At 38.1% G+C, this 14,518-nt stretch overlaps 1 protein-coding gene across 4 annotated transcripts in view; it reads right to left on the bottom strand.

Annotated features, from left to right (window-relative positions):
* The window catches only part of MYO16 (myosin XVI), a 702,722-nt gene that overhangs the window by 216,862 nt on the left and 471,342 nt on the right, over positions 1-14,518 (bottom strand). For all 4 annotated transcript variants that reach the window (XM_073014491.1, XM_073014490.1, XM_007960876.3 and 1 more), the window contains exon 21: positions 130-202. In XM_073014491.1, the coding sequence (XP_072870592.1) occupies positions 130-202 (73 nt within the window). The remainder of the gene's footprint in view (positions 1-129; positions 203-14,518) is intronic.

Below are 14,518 nucleotides of genomic sequence, written 5' to 3'. Positions count from 1 at the left end.
CATGAGAGTAAATTATTTATTTTAATTCCATACTTGTAAGTAGTTACACTGTCTTTACAGAATTAAAAACAGAACTTAGTTTTAAAAAGCCATTCAAGTTCACACAATTTTAAAAGAAAGACTACTTACTTGTTCAAATTCATTCTTTTGAAACTCTTCAAAACCAAAAATGTCCAATATGCCAATATCCAATGTCTGCATGCTGAAAGAAAACAATACGCCAGGATAAATGGGCATCCTTAAAACTCCTTCTGACCCCCTGCTCATTCTTCAGGTCAGAAGAATCCAGACACTTAGCACATTGCTGCCAATTTGGACTAAAAATATGAAATAATTATTTTAGAGTCTCATTAAAAAAACTCTGAAAGTTAGTCCCCCAAAAGTGTTATTTTAATGCTTTGATTCAAACACACGCACATTTATAAAAACACATCATCCTGTAAATCTGTTTAAGTTCCTTATAGATGCTGGATATTAGACCTTTGTCCAATGCATAGTTTGCAAAAGTTTTCTACCATTCAGTAGGTTGTCTATTTACTCTGTTGACAGTTTCTTTTAATAATCTGTACAACAAACTCCCATGATGCAAGTTTACCTGTGTAACAAACCTGTACATGCACCCTTAAACTTAAAAATTTTAAAAAACAAGAATTTGAGGCCAAAAAACCCGAAAGCCACATTGATTTTAAATTAAAAATGTACCACTATGTGGGTGATTTAATATTTGCTTATCTGAAATTGTCCTTGTTGCTGTCTCCTTAGGTTGGACTTCTTTTCCTTTAGGGAACGGAACCTACATGTCAAGTGGTCCTCACTAGCTGTACTTGTGTCTTCTCAGGCTATGCAAGCAGTAAGTCAGAATTTTTTTTCATCACACCCAAGTGTGATGTAAGGTAAAACACAGTTAAGTCGCACACATGTTCTTTAATGGATCAAATTTAGTCACTTTAAAAATTCTTCCAGAAGTAATTCTTACAAAAGGAGAATGAAAAAAGTAGAACTTTTGAAAGATAATTTAAATAAATCAATCTTGTTATTCAATGTGAACTATCACTCTTGGAAACAGAATTTACTACAATTTTCGATGATAAAAATCAGAGATGTCTGAGCCCACTTGGTAAGCAAGGAAAGATGTAAGACAGGCCCAAGTCAGTGACAGCCGCTCTAGCAACGGAGTTCGGGTGAAGAGGGTTGCAGGGAAGGGTAGCATGGGTGACGCTGGCATGAGCCTGCTTCTTACAAGGAAGCCCAGAGATAATTCTGGAATTTCTGGGAGGACACATACCCCACCTCTTCCACATCACTGATGTATAGTATGAATGGGACAAATGCTGTGCTAATTTCCTGCCAATGGGTACACTGTTCTGTTATTATTATTGTGCTTACAGGGTCAATGTCCATTATTTGACTGGTTGTTAAACTGGTATTTCCTTGCTTTTTCCAAACTGCAGAACCAAACTGGCAAACACCTCAGCCTTTGCACTGTATTTTGTTTTTCACATACAGTACATAATTATAATCCATGAGGGTCTATAATACATCGCTTCAATGACCATTTTTTCTCTAAAAATGTAGTCATAATTCTATAATATCCTGCCTGTAATATCTGTTGTTATATGTGGTAGAATATAAGCTTCATAAGTAGGAGGGAGAGAATTTTTTAAAAGCCTTCATACAAATTTCACATGTTAAAGAATATAATACAAGGAGAGAAAAAAAGAAATCATTCAATATATTTTCCTAATTGACTTAGTTTATAAGAAGAAAGAATAAAAATAGCTTTATAACTCATAGTGTGTCCAAATAAACTCTACATGGATTAAATGCTGGAACAAGAAATTAAAATGGTATAAGAAAACAAATGCGATTGTTTTTTCTGACTTCAGTTTTGAGAAAACTCAAAATAAGTGTTTTAAACTATTGAACACTTTTCAACTATTAAACACTTATTCAACTATTAAACTCCTTTGCAGGATAAGTAATATAAATAAAACTGTTTCTGTTAGAGGTAAATGTTATGTAAGAATGTATTGCGTCATTCGTTTTGGTCGGTACTTTTCAATTTACTGATATATCTCTCCAGTTTTCTGTTCACCATCCAGCATCCACACGTCCTCCTCTCCATCCTGCTGGCCTTACGATATGCACAAAGAGATGTTTGGAATGATGTTCATTCAGTGCTAACAATGCTGCTGAGGCTTAGGGTGATTTTTTGTTTGTTTTGGTCATGTGCGTGTGTCTGTGTGTGTGTGTGTTGGGTGTGTAGCAGGGTGTGGTTTGGTGTGTGTGTGCTGAGTGTGTAGTGTGGGGGTGTGGTTTGGTGTATGTGTGTATGTGTGTGTGTTGGGTGTGTAGTGGGGTGTGGTTTGCTGTGTGTGTGTGTGTGTTGTCTGTGCGATGCGCTGCATCATTTTTCTTAAAGCAGTTTGGTGATAAAGTTTGTCAGACTTTGGAGATGTTCAGTCTTGGGGTAGGTTTAAATACTTTTTGGTTGGTTAACTTCAGATAAGTTACTTAAATATTTTGAACTGGAGTTTCATCGTGTATACAAACAGGAGACCAAGTAAAATCTGTCCACCTAGATCATTGCTAGAATTAGAGATGATACGAAGTTCTAAAACAAATAGCTGTTATATAGAGTTTTCAAAAGGCTACCTCTTTAAAAAAAAAAAAAAAAATTAAATATCAATCTTATTAAAATTACAAAGAAATACAATTTGAAAAAATTAGAATGAGAAAGATATTTTCCTATACACTTTTTCTGATAGTTTAAATTGGTAGAGGCTTCCTCAAAAACAATTTAGTTATAAAGCTTTCCAATACTGATATCATTTGAACCAGTACTTCCATATATGGGAACCTATTCCAAGATTTTCAGAAATGCTTTTGAAGACTTATAAACAAGGATATTCATTTTTATCTTAATTACTACAACTACAAAAAGAAATATTTATTTATATCCCAGACTGAAAACACAATTAATTAAATAGCATGGACCCTATGATAAATTAAAAAAATATATATAAATTCTGTATAAATAATAACCCCAATTATATATCCACAAGACCTGGAAATAGAATGAGACTTGAAAAAGGAAATGGAGATATTGCTTTCTTTACTTCTTTTAACTATTCTCAATTTTCTAAGGTTTCTATATTGAAACATCTATTTTTATAACCAGCAAATATTTCATTGATGTGTATATAAACGTAATATGAAAACACAGGAAATGTTCATGAACAACATTAATCCCAAAACAAAAGCCAGAAACAAAATGTATACCTTTAGCATACTTAAAGTATAATTTGAACTATGTTAAAAAATAAACTTAAGACACAGGAAAAATAAAGTCTATGTTAACAGTACATGTAATAAGCTGGTAGACCTGGAGGTGATTTCTTAATTTCCTAAATGTTCTATACTGAGAATTATAAGAATATTTATCTTTAACCTTATTTAAAAACTATATTTGGGCATTTTCTAATTTTGTAGAGAAAAGTGACACCAATATCCCTAAGGGCAGAGAGGGGAAACTACAGACCCGTCGCAGTAGGAGAAAAGTGTCTGGTTTTGCATGTGATAAGAGATGCTAACAAGGCAGGGACAACTTAAGGAGTCAGGAGAAAAAGCACTGGGGCCTCTCCCCTGAAGGCCGGGTGCTGGTCCCAAGCACAGATGCCTCTGTTCACTGGCATCAGGGTCCCTATGTCAGGCTCTCAGGTTTGATTACCCTCCTTGCTTCCCAGTTGACCTTGGCAGAAGAGACCCTATGATCATGGCATATTGTTTTGATAGAATTTAGGGAAAAGAGCAACAGATACCAGTGACACCATGTCGCTTCATACATACCTGCCTCCCTTACAAGATGGCAAAATGCATCCACACACAGAGAAGAGAAATTTGGTCACTGTGGCATGTGTGGGTGGGCAAAATCATTACAGGATGGGTTCACACTAGGGAAAGTGAATGATTAATTAGTAATTTAGAGTGGCATACATTTGATTGGAAGGGTATTCCTCTTAAATGATTTTTTTTTTCACATTTCGCAGATACCGACTCTAAACATACTTGGTTTTTAAAAAAAGAAAATTCCATTGTCAGGAGAAAAATTAAATGTAAGTTTAAAGCATTTGAAGGACTACTTCTGCAATTACTGAGACGCATAACATGTTCATTTAAAATAATTTATTTCATCATTTATGACTGAAATATGTGTCTGTTACTGCAACAGTAACCTTGGCAGGATAGTAATAAAAACTTTTAGCCAGCAAAATGCCCATACTACATAGCAGTCCGCATGACTGTCCTTTCCCTAATTGATATTTGACTCCTATTCCACAGGCATTTAACTTAACATTCAATTTCTGACAAGGGGGAGCAGAGAGGTCATGTGATCCAGCCAAGACTCAATCCTATAGGCAAAATTAACATATGAATTAGATGATCTGTTTCAGTTCAAATTCTGCCTTAGAATTCTCCTGAGAGCTTTCCTGATAGTTAACAAAACTGTCAGCTTGCATTGACATATTAGTAAAATGCAACACCCTTTACATCAGACAAAATATTAAATGCCAAGACATCAGTCTGGTTTTCATTCTACCTTTCATGTAGATAGGTATAGGGTGGAGAAAGGACTGAATTAAAGAGAATGTCTATCTTAGAACATGGGCAAACTCACTTCATCTGAGCAGAACAATCTGATGGTGTGTACAAGGCCGCTTTTGTCCTCAATTATCCTCAGGCAAGGAGATTCCCTAGAGAGTTATCCAAGTAGTCAGTTTAGGAAATAGCTTAACCCTACTTGGCACAAAAACCCTTAGACTGACTTAGACCAGTAGGACCCCAGATGGGGCAAGAATTAAATATAAACACATTCCAGACGTGAGCAATCTTGTCCAGACCTACTGCCCTTGGGATCAGCTGCACGTACATAGAGGCTAGTGCTGGAAAGTCCCTGGAGACACCGAGCATTCATCAACTGCACTGTCAATATGCTGATTTATTCATTTACAATAAGTTTTGCTTTCCTTAGTTGGCATGATGCCTCGCTGTGGAGGTGAACGCTGCTTAAATCTTACCTTATTTCAACCTCTCTGGGTATTTTTCAGTCTTTGAGAGAAACTTGGGGGGAAGAAGTAGGACTCTAGGATTGCATACTTTGGGGGGTTCCTCTCTTTTATTCTTTGAGAAAGTACCTGAGACTTTTCACTTTCTGCAATCATGCCAGAAATTATGGAAAGCCTTTGCAATTCTGACAGTTGAGCTAGAAGCTGGGAGTAAACAGAGGCCCTCTGGCCTTCTCTATCCTTTATGGTAGGTACAAACTAGCATCCTCCTAGATACAGTCATTCCTGCACCTTTCCCCACAGAAATATATGTTAGGAAGTACAGAACTGTGGACCCCTTGCAAGGAAGACTGCAGTGACTAGACTTCGAGAAAATCTGGGATGCAGGTGAACACTGGAGTCCTGTGCACGAAGCACTGTTAAGAGCATTTAAAAATGCCTCTCCTCATCTAATCCTAGCAGATACTGAGATGCAGAATGGTGACGCTGCCCCAAAACAGAGATGAGTATTAGAGAGACCAAGCATTTGAACGTGGCCATCTAGCTGTAGGGCCTGTGCCTGTAAGGTCTATGAAGCACCGCAGAAAACTATTTCCAATTGCTGGTCTTACACCCGAGTCTAATTCTGCTCTCCTTAGAAACAGGAAGGGCACTGCCTGCACTTGGGGTAAGAAAGTGAGCAGTTCATTAATAACTGTAGTAGTGATAAGAATACACACAGTAACAGATCACTTATATCCTTCATAGTAGTGCAAGCCACACTCACACTTTAAAGCATGAATACTTAGTATCTTTTTTGCTTTTTCTTTTTTTTTTTTTTTTTTTTTTTTGAGATGGAGTTTCGCTCTTGTTGCCCAGACTGGAGCGCAATGGCATTATCTTAGCTCATCACAACCTCTGCCTCCTGGGTTCAAGTGATTCTCCTGCCTCAGCCTTCTGAGTAGCTGGGATTACAAGCATGCACCACCATGCCCAGCTAATTTTGTATTTTTAGTAGAGACGGTTTCTCCATGTTGGTCAGGCGGGTCCTGATCTCAGGTGATCCACCTGCCTGGGCCTCCAAAAGTGCTGGGATTGCAGGCATGAGCCACCGTGTCCAGCCAAACACTTAGTATCTTAATAAATTTGTGTTTTTATGTATTATATGCTGCATTTATAACATGACATATATGTCTGTTTTGTTACAAAAAGCATCTTTAGAAACAAGAATCAAGTCAACCTACAACACAATTTAATTACTTTTCAAAAACAATAAATATTTATGTTGACTCATATCTCTACTCTCAAACAACTCTCATTTCAGAATAATAGTAGACTAAGTAAGACACCAGTAGTCCACAGGTATTCTGTAATCATGAAAAAGCATGATTATGAAGCACAGATAGAAACACGGATAAATAGTTATCACAAAATAGTTTGTGTCCAAAAAAGAGCCAGAAACAAAACTGTACTTATGGGATGTGGAGCATCGGGAACCCACATACATGGCTGCCAGTAGCTTGAAGCTGAACTTTGGAAAATGCTTTGACTTCATCTACCAAAGCTGAACACATGACTACTGAGTGACCCAGAAATTCCACTTGTGGGCTTGTAGCCTGGAGAACAAGTACATATGTTCACCCTAGCATAGGCACAAGAATGTTCAGGCTGTTTTGTTTCCGTTTTGTTTTGTTTTGTTTTGTTTTTTTGAAACAGTCTTCCTCTGTCACCCAGGCTGGAGTGCAGTGGTGCAACCTCGGCTCACTACAACCTCTGTGTCCCTGATTCAAGCGATTCTCCTGCCTCAGCCTCCCAAGTAGCTGGGATTACAGGTGCATGCCATTGCAGCCAGCTTTTTGCATTTTTACAAGAGTCGGGGTTTTGCCATGTTGGCCAGGCTGGTCTTGAACTCCTGGCCTCAAGAAATGCACCTGCCTTGGCCTCCCAAAGTGCTGGGACTACATGTGTGAGCCACTGCACCTGGCTGGGGCTGCTTTATTTCTAATGGTCAAAACTGGAAAAACACAAGTGTCCATCAATAGTAAAATACAAAACCGAATCATATGCAGAGGTATGTCCAGACATATTTTTACAAAATAATATTATACAGGAATACAATAAGAATGAATTACCACTATACTCAATTTCAGATGTGCGTCTCACATAGGAAACATTGAGCAAAAAGACACAGACATTTGAAAAGTGTATGGAGGAGCCCTCCGGAGTGCTGGGTTGATTCTACGTCCTTTTTTTTTTTTTTTTTTTTTTTGAGACAGTGTCTTGTTCTGTGGCCCAGGCTGGAGTGCAGTGGCATAATTTTAGCTCACTGCAACCTCTGCCTCCTGTGTTCAAGCAATTCTCTTGCCTCAGGCTCCATAGCAGCTGGGACTACAGGCACACACTGCCTGGCTGATTTTTTTAAGGGGAGACAGGGTTTCACTATGTTGGCCAGGCTAGTGTCAAACTCCTGACCTCGTGATCCGCTCGCCTCGGCTTCCCAAAGTGTTGGGATAACAGGTATGAGCCACCATGTCTGGACTACATCTTATGGAGATTACATGTTATGTTACATGTGTAAAAATATACTGAACCGTACACGTAACACGCACTTTAGCTATGTTCTACCTGGATACGGTTTGGCTGCGTTCCCACCCACATCTCATCTTGAATTGTAGCTCCCGTTATCCCCATGTGTCATGGGACGGACTCGTTGGGAGGTGACTGAATCATGGGGACAGGTTTTTCTCATGACAATCTCATGATAGTGAATAAGTCTCATGAGATCTGATGGTTCTATAAAGGGCAGTTCCTTTTGCACGTGCTCTCTTGCCTGCCCCCATGTAAGACGTGCCTCTGCTCCTCCTTCACCTCCCACCATGATTGTGAGGTCTCCCTAGCCATGTGGCACTGTGAGTCCATTAAACCTCTTTTTCTTTATAAATTACCCAGTCTCGCGTATGTCTTTATTGGCAGAGTGAAAACAGACTAATACATATCTCAATAAAACAGTAAAAAAACAACAAAATTTATGTCACTTGGATCACAACTATGCACTGTGATAGAGATTATTAGGTAAATATTTGTTAAATGAGGAGCACTTAAATGCAGATTTATTTTGGCACTGCCAAATCAAACATGATGTTATAATAGTGAAATTATTATGGTTGGCTCTGGCTACTACAAGAGGCTTAAGCATCATTTATTAGTAGAAAGATTATCAGCAGGGAAGCAAATTACCAGCAAGATGTTTGAGTGACCCAGAACTTAAGGAAGAACTGAAAATACATTCTTCATGAAGTTAAATACACTGACCACAGTACTTCTCCCACTAGTGTTTCCACTGATGGTTAAGAGTTATATCTGGTCTCCTCCCTATGTCTGCTGACGCCCTCGTCAGCTACACGCTGCTCTGTCAAAGTGGAGATCCACTTCTTGGGGGTATCTTCAGGATAAGGACTTGACTCCCTCCAACAAAAATGATAAATAGTTTCTTGTGTTCAAGCAATTGTGTGGATGTGAGTCAGCGAGACAAACTAGAGGGAGGCTGCTTGTTGCTGAGCTAGGTAGTCGAAGAGGGATGGATTTCCCGACCATGTACATCAACTAAAGAAGCACAGCATGAATAAAAGCCATGTAAATGACGAGTTGATGGGTGCTGACGAGTTGATGGGTGCAGCACACCAACATGGCACAAGTATACATATGTAACAAACCTGCACGTTATGCACATGTACCCTAGAACTTAAAGTATAATAATAATAATAATTTAAAAGAAAGAAAGAAAAAAAAAAACCCCAAGCAACAGCAGCACATGAAGTCAACTCAGCTGTTCGCTATGTGTGGTTTGTACTTGCTATCTCAAAGTCAGTGGCCAACTATATTATTCTGCATCCCATACAATAACAGAGAGTGGTTGTATCTATATTCTTTGAAAAAAATGAGTCTGTATCATTGTATTTGGACTACCTTTAGTAAAATGAACTCAAAATGAAAACTTACATGAAGATGCAGGAATTCTGCAGCTTATTTGTCTTTTCAAGGAAATATTAATGTCAGTACTATATCAAGAAGAGATTTCTCCTTTCCTTTCTGTCTGTGTCAGTTTGTAGATGACTGTGGGACAAAGTTCAGCATCAGGATTCAGGACTTGGAATCAGGTTAGCCCAGTGATATCTGAGAGATCTCATGCCACAAAAGGATCCACGTACATGGACATACAGATAGACTTGAAAGGAGACTGAGCCCTAAGGTGTATCTGAAGTTCATGTTTTGGTTTTTGACAAACCTGAGGGTCACAGAGAAGATGGTGAGTCAGAGGATATGACCAAGGTCTGTCAAGGAGTGCTCAAGAATATTATAAGGAAACTCAAAAAGCACGAAATCCAAGTACGTGGGTCTGGTGTACAGGCCAGCAATTCAGGAAGAGAGAGATAAAGTTGGGACTCCAGCAGAAGTAATCCAGATAGGTGGGGTGGAAGATTTCTGTGATTGTCAGTGAAAACGTATGATTACCAACCATCGAAAAGAGAGTTTTCCCTATGTCTGAATCCCCTGTGTGAATGAACGAACGAGTTCTAGCAGGCACATGCTTCCCTGCAAAAGCAAGCCAGCCATGGCAAATGTATATGGATGGTGACTGCAGGAAAGGCAGGAATCCAGGCTCTCCACGGAGTTCTAGTGCTTCTCCGGGACTTGGATTTGTTAAGGTAGATGCCCTGGGAGAGGCAAGCTAATCCAGGTCATGAGTTTGAGGATTTCTAAGAGTGATCTTCTGATTTGCAGCCTTCAAAATTCACCCATTAATAGTGGCCCTACCAATTCTCCTAAGACCTCAGGATCCATGGAATTGGATGCATTTTTTAGCATAATTTGGGTTGGGGAAGGCCAATTCAGAGGCCATTCATTATGGTATAAAGTAGTGAGAATGAATTTGCAGAAATAAAGTTTTGTGATAGGGCAGAGTGAAGACTTTGTACAGCTGCTGGCTGAGCCTTCAGGGTGGCTTACTGAGCTCCGTGAATATTTTAGAAGCATTTACAAAACAACGCTCTTCTCAGGGGTGAAAACCTTTCCTGGCTGATTAATTCTATTTTGTCTTTTCTTGATGTTAAATCAATATACTAAGAGTGCTATCGGTAGTTGGGTCAACTTTTACTAATGAGAGGTGAGGGAGGACTCAACATAACTGTTTTGCAAATGGAAAGAGAAGCCTACGGGCACTTCCTCACAATTTCAACCTGTCAATTAGAAAGTAAAGCCTCACCGTGCCCTTCAGTCTTAACAATTGAGAATGGAAGACATGGAACCTGTCCTCAGGCAGCGTTCAGTCTATTTGGAGAGCAACAAGCTGGGAGAGGTCATCTTCACTTTTAGTAACACTGAATTGCTTGCCTGCTTCCGCTGGCAGAAAGCAGCAGTCTCCTAAGGCACATGGGGTTTTGGGCTCCAAGGCTCCTAAATATTTTTAAATAGGCTACTGAAGAGTTTTTCAAGTGTGTCCTGAGTTCTATGGCCAACTAAACCTGGCTACCCTTTATCTTACGTTCAAAGCTTTTCAGTCCATTGGACTGTGTGCTGTTTCAAGAGAATGTACAACTTTCTTTTGGACCAGAGGCACTCCCTTTCTTGAATTTTAAAATTTGTTTCATAGAAATCTTGAATGAATATCCCACAGAACGTTCTCTGGGAAACACTGTCCTGGGGCCAATCACTTTCTTCCTCCCACAGTTCTCACGTGAGATTCAGATGGAGAAATGCATTCATAAGAGAGAAGAAGGAAGACAGGAGAGAGAAAGAGAAGACTAGAGAGATGAAATCAATGGTACAGATGGTATTTGTTTCCAGAAATATAATTTTGATTTTACTCTGCATGGTATATTTATTTTGTACTTCAAACCAGTTAGAGAATTACAATCTACCTATCTTGTTTTGATTTAGTCTTTGGCCTTAGAGTGTATGCATATTATCAATAAAAAGTTCAAATATTACTGGCAGTTGGGAGATGGATATCAATTGAAAAGGTTTTTTTTTTTTTAAATTAAAAATGAAAGACAGTGTGGCACTAAATCATTCCAATTTTAGCCATCCCAATCAGAAAATTGACTGTGTCTTGGAGTGCTATAATGTATGGATTGGTCTGATGTATCCAAAATGTATTTTAAGAGCATAGGCTATTCGGGTGTTACTGACAATTTCAAAGTTATCCTAACTAGGAATTATAGACTCATAGGTCTTAAGATCAAAAACAAGCCAAAGAGAGATGTAGGCTAAACCTCCATCTGTAGGCAGATGGGATGTGATTATCACAATTTTAGGGATGAAGAAAATTAAGATTCACAAGACATAAATGTTTAACTAAAGATTTCATTAATGTTAAGTAGCAGGCTCAGAATAGGAATCCAGATCTTTTGCTTCCTATTACCCTTTTAAAAATTAAAACCCAGTTAAAAGATAAAATTACTGTATATGCATGTAGACAAAATTTACACACTGCATACCATTTCAACCCTGTAGCTTAGGGCTACAGTAACAAGTGCTGTTCACTTTTTTTTTTTTTTTAACTTATCATGCTTTTATTAATAGAGTTCCTTTTCTCCCTTAATTATCTTCCAGCCCAAATGCTCCTTTTTTATTTTTTTATTTTGGTTCTTTAAAAAATAAATTGTATTGTGTATGTTAAAGTAGACAATATGATGCTATGAGATACACATATATAGTAAATGGTTATTAGAGTGGAACTAATTAACATGTCCATCACCACACATAGTTATCCACACCCCTACCTCATGGCAAAAGCAGGTATATTCTACTCATTGAGCAAAAATCCTGAATACAACACACTGGTATTAACCATAGTCCCCACGTCCTATATTAGTCCTTTTACTTGTTCATCCTACATATTTGCTACTTTGTATCCTTCTATCTCCATCTCTTTATTTCATTTCCTCCAGGGGCTTTTGGCTACTAAGTGTTTTACAAAGCACTTCTGGATCTTTCCGCAATCTAGTACAAGTACTAAAAATCAACAGTCTTCATTACCTGAAGGTTTGGGATTTTAATGGCCCAGAAGATGACAGACCAAAGAGTTTGAAAACACCGGGAAGGCAGATAATCTCAGAATCTCCCAAATCACTCATGAAATGGAGAGCTGTCTTTTCAGTAATGACCTTCAAATGTACGTACAAAAAATGTGTGGTTCCAAGTAACAGCTATGAACATTGAATTAGAGACTTGTAGCAAGTCGATGTTTCTAGATAACCAAGCACCACAAAACTGAGTGACTTAAAACAGCAAGTAGTTATTATTGTTCATAATCGTGTGTGTCACCTTGGGCCGCCTGGCAGACATTAGCAGGTTCAGGATGACCTAACCCATCAGCCCCACAATTGGCTGGCTGAAGGCTGGAGCAACAGGAGTGTCTGTCTCATCTTCCAGCAGGCCAGCCTGGCCTTACTCACATGGCAGTGACAGGGATCAGAGGGAGAGAAGCATGCAAGGCTTCGGAGTTGGCACACCATCATTTCTGCTGTATTCTGGTGACTAAAGCAAGTCACAAGGCCAGCTCGAATTCAAAGGGAAAGGAAACAGAATTAACCTCTTACAAGAGAAGCATCAAACTTACATTGCACAGGGCATGGATGCAGAGACTAATAAAAATTGGGATCCCTTTTTTGCAATGTATCACATGACACTTCTCTTGATAATGGCCTTTAAGCTAGGCTTTAATTATTGTATTAGTTCATTCATCATTTCAATAAATACATATTGAGCACCTTGATTGGGAAAGCACTGTGCTGCATTCTGGAGATCCAGATAGAAAGGAATAGAGGATAGCCTCGCCTGTAGAGGCATGTCCATATTCACAAAGATTTAACTCTCATAATAATTTCATTTGAAATAAAGAAATTACCTATATTTTAAAGGGTTATTTAGAAAACATTTAAGTTTTAAAACTAATCTTTTTTCTCACTGTTTTGATGGTCATCAATGTGGGAGGCATTTTTGCAAAAACTCAGGCTTTTAAGTCTCGCATACCACGGTTCATATCCCAAGCCCACTATTTCCTGGCTGTGTGACTTGGGCCATTTACTTAACCTCTCTGAGTTCCAGTTTCTTTATCTGTAAAAAGGAGACAAGAATGCCAACCTCATAGCTAATGTCAATGTAAACTGTAATAATCAGCAGCTCCAAGCCTGTCTCACTTACAGGTAATATTCAAAAAATAATAACCACAATAATCGTACCTTCACAACTTCTCACGCCTGCACACATAAAGACGGCAGGCTTGGAAAATGTATTTTCCACTAGACAGTATGTGAAGAGAGAACAGTTCAAAGTTTCAGACTGACAAAAACTGGAAACGTCCTTTAGTTGCAAAGCACATCCTCCTTAATTAGAAAATTACATTTGAAAAAGGCAAACGATATTTAACTAGTGGTAGTGACATTTCCTTCCTGGTGTTTTTTTCGGGGACAGACAGGGTCACGGAGAGCCAAAAAGGGACATTCTGCTCTCCTTTCTGTACGGCACTGCAGTGTTATTTATTCTGGCAGAACTGCCACTATGCTCAAATGACAGGCACAGAGAGCATAATAAACAAAGATTCGGCTAACTCTATCGAGCAGGACAGTTATCAGGGGTTGAAAAGAGGCCAAATGCATTTCCCCTGTTAGAAATGAAACGAGAGAGCAGGAATAGCTAACAGTGCAATGAATTTTCTCTTTTATATAAAATATACAAGCTTTAGCCTCTGCACTCTTGGCTCAAGAACAGCTAGCAAAACAAAACACTAAAAGGATTTTATTGGCCTTTTAAATCATTGTATTTCATATACATTTTATTATTAAAACTATGTGGCTCTCAATATTTGTAAATAACCTATTAGTCATTAACAGAAAGAAAAAAAAACTACTGTTTAACATTAAAAATGACATATTCTCCTAGATCTGATAAATCCATTTTCCTCTCCATCTCCTGAAAACATGTACTTAACACAAAATACATAGTTCTTTATTGGGTCAATAAGCTGCACTATTCTTGAAGCAATTTATCATAGATATCATGATTAATATTTAAATTTAACCACTATTTTGTCTATAGCATACTTTTTCAAAAATAATGAGTGGTAAAATTTTAACCATTATGTTGTATTTATTATCTGATAATTTAAAATTATTTTTAAGTATTATAATCTGTATGATACTTTGGTAAAACTCCAATACTTTTTTATTCCTCTAGATTCTTCTATTTGAAAATAAAAATGGTCTCACAAAGTAATGAAAAAACAAATGCACAATTGCAGAGAAAAGGTTTTTAGCTCTTTAGGAAATCATTATACATATGGGTATTTTGGTAAGGAAATGGAGCAGAAGGGGGATTATTTAGAAAGCAGGTTTGTCTCAGATATTTGCTAAATTGTATAGTTTAGGTTGTCATGGTAATAAGCAACGTGATTTAAATAAGTCTACACAGAA

The sequence above is a fragment of the Chlorocebus sabaeus genome, chromosome 3 (assembly GCF_047675955.1).
Source record: "Chlorocebus sabaeus isolate Y175 chromosome 3, mChlSab1.0.hap1, whole genome shotgun sequence".
Taxonomy (NCBI): Eukaryota; Metazoa; Chordata; class Mammalia; order Primates; family Cercopithecidae; genus Chlorocebus; species Chlorocebus sabaeus.
This window is presented reverse-complemented; position numbering and strand designations above follow the sequence as displayed.